At 41.2% G+C, this 13,009-nt stretch overlaps 1 protein-coding gene across 7 annotated transcripts in view; it reads left to right on the top strand.

Annotated features, from left to right (window-relative positions):
* The window catches only part of ppfia2 (PTPRF interacting protein alpha 2), a 184,709-nt gene that overhangs the window by 161,432 nt on the left and 10,268 nt on the right, over window positions 1-13,009 (top strand). For 6 of the 7 annotated variants that reach the window (XM_085252611.1, XM_085252617.1, XM_085252613.1 and 3 more), the window contains 9 exons: window positions 106-323; window positions 1,298-1,538; window positions 2,466-2,495; window positions 2,657-2,787; window positions 3,347-3,528; window positions 4,236-4,326; window positions 8,913-8,994; window positions 9,465-9,665; window positions 12,856-12,918. In XM_085252611.1, the coding sequence (XP_085108737.1) occupies window positions 106-323; window positions 1,298-1,538; window positions 2,466-2,495; window positions 2,657-2,787; window positions 3,347-3,528; window positions 4,236-4,326; window positions 8,913-8,994; window positions 9,465-9,665; window positions 12,856-12,918 (1,239 nt within the window). The remainder of the gene's footprint in view (window positions 1-105; window positions 324-1,297; window positions 1,539-2,465; window positions 2,496-2,656; window positions 2,788-3,346; window positions 3,529-4,235; window positions 4,327-8,912; window positions 8,995-9,464; window positions 9,666-12,855; window positions 12,919-13,009) is intronic. The other variant, XM_085252614.1, reaches the window with a different exon arrangement.

Raw genomic sequence — 13,009 nt, 5'->3', positions numbered from 1 at the left:
TTGCATGACTATGTTTTCAGTTTCCAGTAATGATCTCAAAATATTAGTTCATAACTAATAAGATATTGTTTTGTAGTCACAGTTTCACTCTGTCTCTGTATGCAGGCAAAGTCACTGGGGGAGCCTGAATGGCGCTCACAGCAGTTGGGGGTCCTGGGAGGCCACCACTTTGAGAGCGACACGGAAATGTCTGACATTGACGACGACGATAGGGAGACGTTGTTCAGCTCCATGGACCTGCTGTCTCCCAGTGGTCACTCCGATGCACAAACTCTGGCCATGATGCTTCAGGAGCAGCTGGACGCAATCAACAAGGAGATCCGGTAGCTGACACACGCCGTTGTATAAATTTAATACTGAAGACCAGATTTCCAGACGTATTGATCCGCCTCCTCGTTCTAAATCCACTTTACTGGAGACCAACTTGATATGTTTTTAAGATCATGTTTGGAAAGACTTTAAAGTTTGGAGCGATATTCTGCTTCCATAACTCCACCTTGTTTGCCCTTGGTTGCTAAAGTAATATTTCACCCAAAAACTCTGCTTTTAGAATTAAAAATTAACACACCCACATTGATTTTGGTTGCCTTGTGTTCAAGCTAGTAACCACAGAAGCAAGATAAAAAGTGCCCTAGAGAAAATGAGCCGCATAGTAATTCACTCTCTAGACAAAATGTGTGTCTGCCGAGCTCACAGGTAAACCACTAAAGGTGTCTGTAGATTACTCTTCCCGTATGTGACCCAAACACTATTCTTGTATGCACTCAGTGTTTTGGGAAATGTGAGGTGCCTCTTGCTTGATAATGCTGTAATTATCTTGTGCCAATAAGTATTCATGACCCCCAGGCACAACTTTACTTACTTCTTTATTTCAAGGGCTGTTAATGTGCCTTGTGGTCTTTGCTAATTTACATCTACATCAAAAGACACAGCGCTACATTTCTTTTAGAAAGATTTAATGCGGTCTTATTGTGTAAAGTGATCATGAATCTAAAGTGTTGAGCTTTCAGCTAATTACAAAGTTAGATACAGAGTGTGGTTAATTACCCGACTTTTAGCCTTTTAACTCTTTAGTTTGTCCTTTAATTACTTTACCTGATACTGCAGGGACTTAAAGGACTGAGCGTTGCAAATCTGCTGAAATCTACCTTTAAAGAACTTGAAAGCTGAGGCTATTTTTGTAGCAGAATAGCTTCTATATTTTTTGCTTTTTAAGTTAGCTAAAAATTGCACAGCTTGATTCTTTTTTTTTTAAGTTTTACATAGAAAAATAATCACAGCATTTTCCTGATACCAGGCTAATCCAGGAAGAGAAGGAGTCAACAGAGCTGCGAGCAGAGGAGATTGAGAACCGAGTGGCCAGCGTTAGCCTCGAGGGTCTAAACCTGGCTCGAATGCACCACCACGGAGCCTCCATCACTGCCTCAGCAACTGCCTCCTCACTTGCCTCCTCTTCCCCACCCAGCGGACACTCCACACCTAAGCTTGATCCTCGAAGCCCTGCCCGGGACATGGAGCGCATGGGGGTCATGACACTGGTATGTTACATCACCACGTGCGAGACATCTTCTATCATACCATCTACAGATCCTACTACAGACCTTTGTTTACATAATGTATGTTGCATCAATAAATTGCCATCTTTTTACCTGCAAGAGCACCATGTAAACTGTAAATGTGGTCTTTGTTTAGAAGTCTGGGAATAGTAATGCAGTTAGTACAAAATACAGTTTCCCGGCATGTGAAACTTTATTATGTCACCTATTGGTTTTCTTGAAGCCAGATTAAAGTTGCAGAGCAGAGTTGCCAAGTGCTGAGAAGCATTGAGTGTAAAAGTTGCCAAAGCTCCGTTGACTCAATAACTACAGAGTTCCAAACCTCCTCTAGCATTAATATCAGCACAAAAACCGTGCAGTGGGAGCTTCATAGCATGGCTTTCATGGCCGAGCAGCTCGTGTAGGTGTAATGTGTAGGTGGACAGGTCCTTTTCTCAATGTGGTTCACATAAAATAAGAGAACTTCACTTATCAAAACTGTACCACAGACCTGTTTATCACACAGCAAGCCATATTATTTGTCAGATAACTGTATTGAAAATGCTCTAGAAGGTAGCAACGCAACAAACACATTGGAGAGCTCTCTCGACTATCATCATTCAACCCAGGTGTCTAGTGGGATCAGTGTAAATGTCTTCTTTACCCATGGGATTTCAAAGCAATAAGGCTTTGATTTTATTGATTATTCAACTGACTTGTTTACCAGTCTTTCTTTATTCCTCAGTGCTGATCTCTAAATAGGTGGTCTGGTATTGGGCAATGGCTCATGAGCTTCTAATGGTACATGATATTTCTATAAGTGAGCTAATTGTTTTATTTTTCACCAGCATGCAGGAGTTCAAGTTTTTGTTCATGCTTTAACACGTGGATATTGATAGTTTTTTTTTCTGTTTTTCCTTCACCATACAGCCCAGTGATTTGAGGAAACACAGGAGAAAGGTACACACACCAAGAGTTTGCTCAACAGATTTTAAATATGATACCATTTGACTATAACTCAGAGCTGTAATGGTTGCTGCAGTGACACCGTGACGAAATTGTTGACTTACTGGTGTCCTAGGTCACTTGTAATGCTCCGCCCCTTTGCCTTCATCCCTCAGATAGCAGCGGTGGATGAGGATGGCCGCGAGGACAAGGCCACCATTAAGTGTGAGACATCCCCCCCTCCGACGCCACGCACTGTCCGAATGACACACACACTGCCAGCCTCCTCGCACAACGATGCACGAGGGTAAGTGCCTGCTGTAAGTGAAGGCATTTCTTAAAAAGGTTCTCGATGATGTGTGTTTGTAGATGATGCTGTCATCCTATTCTTGCTTTTGATGAAAATTAGATAGTATACTGCCCAATTAGTACTTGCCAGTTCAGCTGCAATTTGTGCTATGAATAATATTTCAACACCCAAGATATTACAGTACTTCAGTACTTTCTCAATATCTGGATGATTAAAGCTAAAGCACAGCTAAAGTATCACTAAAGTAAAGCTAAAGTATCACTGTTGCAGTGATATCAGATGAGATGAAGCTTCAATAATTTGCATAAAATGCTCAAAAAGTACATTTGCTATAAGCAGCAAATATTCCCGGAATACAAGTCAGTAAACTTTCATTTCAAAAGTTAATAACAGAACGAGTTAGAGTAACACAGCAGGGCATTAAATAAAAGGTACTTGAGATGACAAATATACTTCTTAACATAAGCTTATAATGGAAAACCTTTGATTATCTCATAAAATTAAAATGTTGCAAACACTCCTTTTCTGAATACTGTCTGTATGTTTTTGTCCTCAGGATTGTGGCTTCTTTAGAGGCTGAAGCCAGTGCCCTAAGTAGTGTAGCCAGCAGCCAGGACTCCCTCCACAAGCAGCCAAAGAAGAAGGGCATTAAATCCTCCATCGGACGATTATTTGGCAAGAAGGAAAAAGGCCGACTGGCACACCTAGCACACAGACAGGTCATGGTAGATCCACAAGGCGAGTACAGCGCTGGGATATTTTAATTAATACTATTACAATTTGGTCTATTTTGTCTAAAAAAAAAAACTTTTTAAAAAGCACTCTTAGCTGCAATTTTTGCCAGCTAAGAAGAGTTTACAAACTGGACAGTACTACTTAGAATTCTACTGCTACAGCTAGTCAACGTATAACTTCATGTTAGCAGCATAAACACACTAAAAATGCATCAGCTTGGCATAGCCACAGTGTCATCACCTACTAGTTTCAATTTTGAAGGCTCTGTTTTATGGCTCAGCTACACTAGAATTAAAATACAAAGGTGGGAAAATGATTGGAGGTTGCCCAGTTGCATTTAGTTTTTTTTTGTATTCATTGAACGAATGGAAGTAGTTGTAGTGACCAAGTGGTCAAGAGATTGAGTGTGCAACACCCTCAGCAACCTGGATGACTACTTTCAGTCACAACTGGGGGCGACTGGGGACAGGTTGCCTCCCATCTTTAACCTCTGCAAACAATTGCGGACTGCAGTCACTCTCAGACAGAATGGCAAAGGTTTGCAAACAATATATTATAAATGCAGACAGACATTCACATTGCAGTCTGTCTCTTTGTAGTAGATGAATTTATTTAACTGGTTGCCAACTAAAAATACAAATACACTATTTATTTATTTATGTATTTATTTATTCATTCATAATAACAGTATCTGATTATGTTCTCCACAGCAACAATGATGGATTCAGACATGGCGGGCCAGGACATGGGGGTGAGCAAGTTGGGCACTCAGGCCGAGAAGGACCGCAGATTGAAAAAGAAGTAAGCTTTTATCCTAAGTGCCACTTCACTACAACATTTTGAGGTGGAGTTAGTATCATCATAGTCCCTTAATGCACACCCAGAAGTATCCATTTAATATAATAACACAGACATTTAGGTACCCTGTGAGAAGAAACATTTTCTTTGGAAACAATCCATCAAACTTTCTTGAGAATTCCCACTCACTGCTACATTGCAGTATATAAACCAGTCTGAACATGGTATAGAGACAATGGCTACACCCTCCTTTTCCTGGGTTTGCCTTTAACCTCTTTTCTTTCACTGTATATTCTACCATAACCGATTTAATCCTGAGAACAGGATCAATACAAAGCAGAACCTCGATCAGTATCCACGAGCACAGATCAGCCCCATTGTATTCAGACACACAGCCAAAGTCACACTATTGATCCAGGCTAAAAAGCCAATTAATCGCACAAAGGTTCTTTGTCACTTTGGAAGCTATAGATGGCTTTACTAACCCACCACCCATAGATAACACTCAGACACATTAGGTGCCTTCTTGGGGGGGAAGAAACAAAAGGGAAACCCCTTCACACATCGGCTCTCTCAGCTGGAGTGTTTCAGAATAAATGTGCGTGTATGTTCGTGTGTGTGTGCGCATTTGCCATGCCTCAGTGCCAAATGATGAATGTCATTTGCTCGAAGTGCACATTGAGTTGTCATGACGGATAACTTTGCCTCCCATGTAGTTTGGTCAATAGAGATTACTGTTGTTCCGTATGTTGACAAATGTGTTGTTTTCCTTCCACTGCACCGACTTCTTCATAGCAGTGTCCGGGATTCAGACCACACGCCACCACCTTGCATCTTGGTGCCTCCTCCTCCTCCTCACTGCATGCCATTAAGCTGCCTGCACTATTTCCATTTCAGCATCTTGGTTGATCAGTACTGCTGTGATCTCATTGTTGGTGTGTTTTGTTTTCCTTCAAGAGGTAACAACAAGTATCTGAATGTAACTGAGCATTTGAATGTAAGGCCATGGAGGGGAGGGTCTTGCTGTGTTTCAGTGCATTTCTCATTTCTTCTGCTGCACGAGATGTGATCAGGACTGCATTGTAGAAGATGACTTTTTTGGACTGCTCTACAGATGCTCCTGTTAAAGAATGTCTTCCATTGTGAGATATGTGTCTCTGTGTGTGTGCGCAAGTGAGTGGGAGTGCAAGTGTTTGTGTTTAGAGCCGTAGGGTGAATTTGCCTATAAACTCATTAACATGTGTGTACTTTTGTCTCCCCGTCGCTCTCTTTCTCCCTCTTTCTCTCTTCTTTGACTCTCTCCTCTCTTACCCTTCCTCTCCCTCTCATCATCCTCTGACTCTAACAAAGCGGGTAAGTTGTGAGGATGTATAAATGCCCTCCTGGATATGACATTGTCTCAGCCATTTTGCCCTTTGTGTCATCTCTTCTGTGTGTCTGCTCATCCGTCCTCTCCTGAAAGAACCAGTGCCAAAGCTGACGTCTCTATCTATCCTTCATGGCTGTTAATGATGCCATTGCTTTCTTTCTTTTCTTTTTTTTCATTTACCACATGAGCACTTTTTCTTCCCCCCCTTTTTACAGTTCAATGGCAGCTGCATCCATGGCTGGACAGAGAATGTGCCGCCGCTAAACCTGGGGCCCAATTTTTATACCCAGAATGTTTTCCTCTCCTTATCTGTGTCTCTTATCTATTTGTGTGAAATAACCAGCTGCAACATCTGGTTATGAGAATGTCAGAGGTTCTTTTTGGTTGTATGATTTATCATAACTGTCTCCTTACTTCCCTTTTCCCCCAGCTATGTTCAGTGGATGTATTTCTCCATGCATTAGACTTGACCTGAACATAAAACATGAGCTATCTTCCCCATGTGCTGGATAGATAAGACAGTGAATGTATCTGGTTGTGTTTGGATGAACACATTTCCTCTGTCACCTGTAGGCCTTTGTATGCCATGTGTGGTGTGTTTAAGTGCCCTTTCACCACACCGAGGCCTTCAATGCTGAGAGTGCTACATGTATCATGTTTATTACAAAGCCCTCTCCTTCCATTTGTCAAGTTCTTTGACAACACAATCGGGGAAAGGGAGGTTGATTCAGAGTTTGATTTTTTTTTTTCATTTTGTTATGAAATGTGTTCACAAAATAGAATAGGAACTGTGTTGTTGTTGTTTTTTCGTGCGTGGATGTGAGTACGAGTGTGTTCCTCAGTCCCCTGTTCATCAGGCATTTTTAGGCTGTTTATCAGTTCTGTATCTCGCTGAATGTGGGAGGACAACACAAATAGCTCTTTGCATGACAGACAAAGAGTATCTATTTGCTTCTCCTTGTCGATATGGTGCAAATTGCATTGGGCTGAATAGGTTGTTTCCAGTGCTCAAAGCTACCCTCAAAAGGAAGCATAACAAAATAGTACTTAGACCTCAGATGTTACACTTCAACACCTGCTAAAAAAAACAAAACATGGAGTGTGAAGTGTGAAGACAAGTTTCACTTAAAAACACCCGACTGCATGATTCAAACATCCGAAACAAATGAAAATCTATCTCTGCAGAAAAAAACTACGATGAGATGGATAATCGTGTTTAGTGTGGTGCCCAGAATCACTGAGCAGATAACTGCAGCACTGTGCTTTCCAGGTGTGGGCATTGTTGTTGATGGAGTACTTCTGCCAAGGTTGAAGCAATCCTCTAAATATAGTGTGAACATATTTTATATGCAGAAAGAAATTTAGAGTTCCAGGTTGAACTATTGCAAACTTTAAGTAGCAAGTCTTAAATTACTAGAGACAGCTTGCTCTCCGTAGCTGCATCTGTTATGTAATTTAAAGGTAACATTTTATATTAGCTTACAAATAGTATACAGTCATAACTACCAAAAATCAAAAATATGCAAATGCGTAAATGCCTAAATGTCTCAGTAAATAGATGTGACTTGAGATGCATTCAAAATAATATTAAAAATAATAAAAACATTTAGATAATAAGGCATTAATTAAATCATTAAAAATAATGACAGACCGTTGCATTATTTACTCTGTTTATTTTTTTATTTCCATTCCAAATATTTTCCATCCATGTTTTTTTTCCTGACACTCACCCGGGTCTTGGTTCTGGGAGTAGCCATCGAAGCAGAGATTCCCAGATCTTCTCTTTATCCACCTCCTCAGAGGTGTTCCCAAACCACCTGAGAGACAAAATCTCTCCAGCATTTCCTGCGTCTGCCCGGGGGCTTCCTCCCACTTGGATATGGCTGAAATACCTCAGCTTCCAACATCCCAAGAACCAGTTTAAGGAACTGGGGATTGGTTTGCCAAGGCTTACACCACCTTGATTTACTCTGCACCACACACCTATGGCTTGTCCCATAGGTGATGGATCCATTTGAGCGCTGCCTCGTGTGTATAAAGGGCTAAGACCAGGCCACGAGGAGCGTGCTGTGTTCTTCATAGCAGTCTTTTGAGGGGGTGGACCTGGCCTTGCACCTCCAGGACCAGTTTACCTTGGGAAATCCTACCAGGGTAAACACCTCGTACGGCATAGCTGCGGATGTAACTCGAGCGCACAATAAGGTGGAACTTAATGGAGGGGGTCATCATGTCTTTTCTATTTCTGTATTATATATTCTTAGCATTTTTTTGTCTCTATTTCACCAAGCTTTTCTTTTCTTGTGTTTGTTTTGTTTCGTTTATTTGTGCATTTCTGCTTATAGAAACTGTCAAGGGTCAACTTGGCAGCTTTTGGCTAATCAACACCAAGCTCACAAATAGAACACAAAGGTGTAAATGCATAAAGAAAACTTACAAATAAACAAATCTTTTCTTCATCTGTAACATTATTCACAAGGATTCACCACAGTGGATTTCTTTTCATATTTTATTTGGCAGATTTTTATGCCAGATGCCCTTCCTGACACAACCCTCCCCGGGATTTGTGTCTCCTCCTAGTCTCAGAACTGGCCAAAGTCTAAACCACCAAGGTTTAACAAAAAGACAAAATAAATGGAAATAATAATAAACAGGGGAATAACAAAAATATGGTTACAATTCAAATGGGATTCTCACCTGTCATAATTGTATAATTTCTGCATTATTTTTCAATTATTTATTGAGAGGAATTTAATGTCAGCCATTTATTGATTTCTTTTAATTATGTCAGCTTTAGCCCTCCGTATTGCAGACATGACAGGGATGAGCTAGCCTAAAGGACTGTGGATTCAGTGAAGTCAGTGAATTGCATTAATGCAAGGCCTGTGTGTTTCTCTGAGTGCAGATACAGCTGTGCATATCTGCGCTCCACTGTCCGTTAGCACAGAAGTCAATGATGAATTATTGCCCCTTTCAATGCTATAGGAGTACAGGCTGGACCGAGAGATAAAATGCGAATGAGTACAATCCTCTTTGTGTACTACACACACACACAGATCTGCAACAGCACAACGTTAACTGCAGGAGTTTGTGAAGAGCATGTGAGCAGGTTTTAGGATGCGAGATGTAAGAAAGTCTGGTGTTTTGTTAGACTGAACAAATGTGTGTTCAGGATGTACAAATTCATGTGTTCATACCAGGTCTCCTCTGTCCCTGCCCTCAGACACGAGCTGCTGGAGGAGGCTAGGAGAAAGGGTTTACCTTTTGCCCAGTGGGACGGTCCTACTGTTGTTGCGTGGCTGGAGGTAAATGGTCACCTATCACCTATAGGTATATTAATAATTGAAGCGCGTATGATGGATGTAGCTTTACTTTTATTGAAGTATGAAGTTATGACCCAGTTTTCAATCACTTGCATGGATATTTACCGAACAGTAGCACAGAATAGAAATTTAAGAATATGTGATGATCACTGTAGTGACTCAGTGACGTTTAAGAAAACACTGGAATATACAGCTAAAGGACCCAAAATACAGACACTCTTCTGCCCCCTAATGTTTACTAGCATATGTACATTCACAAGCCAGTTCATGACCTCCCTAATCCTCCAGCACAATGTTCTAGTTAAAGATGGCGCCATATAGGATTAAGGCTGATATTAAAATATATTTGACTGAAAGTTTTTTGTTTGTTTTTTTAACATGATTTTTATTGCCAAATAAGTACTCAGTCTTTCAGGTTAACACTGTTGTCTCCTCACCTCTGTGTGATGAAGTTGTGGTTGGGGATGCCGGCCTGGTACGTGGCAGCATGTCGTGCCAACGTGAAGAGCGGTGCCATCATGTCGGCCCTATCTGACACCGAAATCCAGCGGGAGATCGGAATCAGTAACCCTCTGCACCGCCTCAAACTTCGCTTGGCAATCCAAGAAATGGTCTCCCTCACCAGCCCCTCGGCCCCGCCCACCTCCAGAACCGTGAGTTACACGGAAAATGTGGGAATTTTATTTCCACACATATTTGTTGAAGGAAGCGTTGCTCTAAAGGAGGGAAATTTTCTCATAATTTGTAACAACAGAATTGGCAAAAAAACAGACAAAGAAGGAACAAGGATTTGGACATGGGAAAGCAGTTAGCCTAGCTAGCCTAGGTATATCAGAAAATGATAATAAACCGCATATCTACCCGCACAAAAAACGAAACAAAAAAGGAATTAGTGATTTTTCAAGATGCTGGATAGACCTGACTTTACATGGCTGTTTCCCATCTTTATACAAAGCTAAGCTAACAACTTCCTGGTTTAATCTTGTGGTTTTAAATCCTGAGATGTGGAGCCATTCCTTCAACATACATTCTGTCTGTTTTGCACCTTTTAAATTGAGTTTTTGTGAGTTTGGTCATGTGTATTTTTAGTTTTTCATTGTGATTTTTTTTTTAAATGTGTTTTTTATGATGTAGGTAAAGCACTTGAAGCTCTAGCTAGCTATAGCTAACTAGGTCACATTGGTTATAGTGCACATACATGTACTGCAACACTTCTGCAAGAAAAAAAAGGTTATTGCAATCATAATTTCTGCCTCCAAAACAGTTCTAGCAAATATTTTTGGGACATGAGCTTCCCTGCTTGCATACACCACATCTTCACGCATGGGTAACACGCTCAGTCCTTACCATCACATCCAAGTTGTCTGTGGTTTTTAATAGTTGCTTTATGATAAGTAAGCGTATATTACAGTGGGAGTTGGTGATGGCCCAGTCTGTAAAACATGGCTCCTACGTGTACTGTAATTTAGCTTGCCAGTTATTCCACACCACAGTTGCTTTCATTGCTCCCTCCTGTCATGATAATTGCATACAGACTCTGAGGACTCTGCTGTTCCTTAATGATCGCAACTGTTCACACTGCAGAGCAAATATGCTGTTATACAAAAGGTACACTTAGACTTACAGTGCAGCTCATATATCACGCAGACGTGAGAAGTTGCATTGGCTGTATAAACCCAGCCAGGAGCATTCATTAAAGTTGTTTTTAGATGCTGCTAGTATGCATGCAAGCATTATAGCTCAGAATCTCTTCTCACCTCTCCTGTTGTTTAGTAACTTTGCCGGTACTCTCCGCTGTGCTACCCCTTCACCTCACCCTCTCTTCCACCACTTAGCTCCACTTCCACACCTCATGAAATTTTCATTACAGAGCCAGAGACGAGTCCAATCAAACTCCCCCAACTGTGGCAGGCCTCACACTTAAAACCTCTGCACTTAACAGAGGGGGTTAATTGACCTTGTAAATGCAGCAGGATGTGCATGTCAAGCAGAAACTCTAGAGAGTGTAAAGACTCAGGTGGTTTCCCAGCCTCGTTGAAACCAGAAAAATGCAATGGTTTTTACCTTTTACCATTTCATCCCAACCTTTTTAAATGTTTTACCTTCAAACACCTGTCAGATGGACTCAAGAACCCCTTCACAGATCAATTTGTTGATTTTATTTATATTTTATACTATAAATCTTGGTCATATCCATTTCATAATGGATAATTACCTATAATGCGAAACCTCACGGTCAATGGCTAACGATCGCAAGTCATTAGTAAATGAGCGTGCTGCTTCACAGTCAGACCCACCCTTCCTTTTCACATTTAGTTTATACTACTTTTTTATTCTCCATGTATCCCAAGCTAACAACTTCATCCCCCTGTTCATACTTTTCGCAGTTTCTTTAGCAATTTTTTTTGCTATTAGCACACAATAGTAACTTTCACTTCTATGTTTTTTTAATTACATTTGATTTTTTTCCAGAGTAATTACTTTCTACAGTAATATGCACACATATTAAACCAGTCCAGTTTAAATAGACTGGTGCTTAGTTCAAATAGAAAAGTGAAAATTAACTTATCTGGTGAGATACGATCGTGGGGCGATCGTGGCTCAAGAGTTGGGAGTTCGCCTTGTAATCGGAAGGTTGCCGGTTCGAGCCCCGGCTTGGACAGTCTCTGTCATTGTGTCCTTGGGCAAGACACTTCACCCGTTGCCTACTGGTGGTGGTCAGAGGGCCCGGTGGCGCCAGTGTTCGGCAGCCTCGCCTCTGTCAGTGCGCCCCAGGGTGGCTGTGGCTACAATGTAGCTTGCCATCACCGGTGTGTGAATGTGTGTGTGAATGGGTGGATGACTGGATGTGTAAAGCGCTTTGAGGTCCTTAAGGACTAGTAAAGCGCTATACAGGCCATTTACCATTTAAAGCACTTTTCACTACAGGCCTTATTCACCCATTCACCTTATATGCCCTCAAATTTTCACGCTCCAATGGACGCATTGGGACGTTTTCGACCTGCTAGACGACTGCTCTATCTCCTGAGCCATAGTTGCCCCATCTGTCCTATAGTGACCCTTGACTGGAAATCACTGCCTTACATTTTTATTATCTAGGCAATAATATCTGATCCTGTAGCTGCTGAACAGTCATTCTTTTGCTCAACAGTGACAACTCAATGCAGCCAAACGGACAACAATGAGAGAAACCAGCTTAAAAAACAATAAATTAAAAAATAATGTAATACAGTCACACAGAGAGGTTTATTAAAGGTTAGCATTATGTTACTGTATTTTTTTAATCCATTAATAAGAACATCATTAATGGAAAAATCCCCAAACATAATCCAGGTCCATTTAACTGCCTTTCTTACTAATTTATCACGTAGAGTAGCCAAGACAATTAACATAATCATCACTACTGTTGTTAGTTGGACCTGTAGGTGTGAATGATATGGACAGACACCATTAGAGATGTGTTTTGTTTCGCTTGTTTGAGTGAACTGGCTGTCTGCTAGTGGAAGGTGAATAGATGGGTAACGTGTAATTTACATGTCTGTTGGTATTGGTTACTAATTTATTCAGTCTTAAATGTTGTGCATGCCAAATGTCCCTGTTATCTGTGTCTCTTGTGTATGTATTGTATGCATATGTCCTGTGTTATACTTTGTGTTTTTGTCCTTTGCATATGCCCTTTGACCCCTGGCGGGTTTGGGGCCAGTTCATCATCTGACTGTGATGCTATAACACTATTGGCTTACAGTGGTGCTGCTCTTCTTCTTTAACACTGCTTGCCCCTCCTACCGGACCTCTACTACCAACCCCGCTGCTGCTCTGTCTCTTGGGCTCTGCCCCTTATAGCCATCAGGCAATGTATGGGTGACCCATGAGGAGATGGAGACCCTGGCAGCCCCTTCCAAAACGGTCAGTCCTGCTGTGTCCTTTAACGGTTACCCTTTTCTTTCTGTCACTCATATTTGTCTGGTGGTATAAGTGCGATTATCAGAGGGTGGTT

Source organism: Mchenga conophoros, linkage group LG17 (assembly GCF_057382185.1).
Source record: "Mchenga conophoros isolate Kocher_MC1m ecotype Shallow Benthic linkage group LG17, M_conophoros_male_GT1.1, whole genome shotgun sequence".
Taxonomy (NCBI): Eukaryota; Metazoa; Chordata; class Actinopteri; order Cichliformes; family Cichlidae; genus Mchenga; species Mchenga conophoros.
The sequence above is the reverse complement of the archived record's forward strand: the minus strand, read 5'-3'. Positions and strand labels throughout refer to the sequence as shown.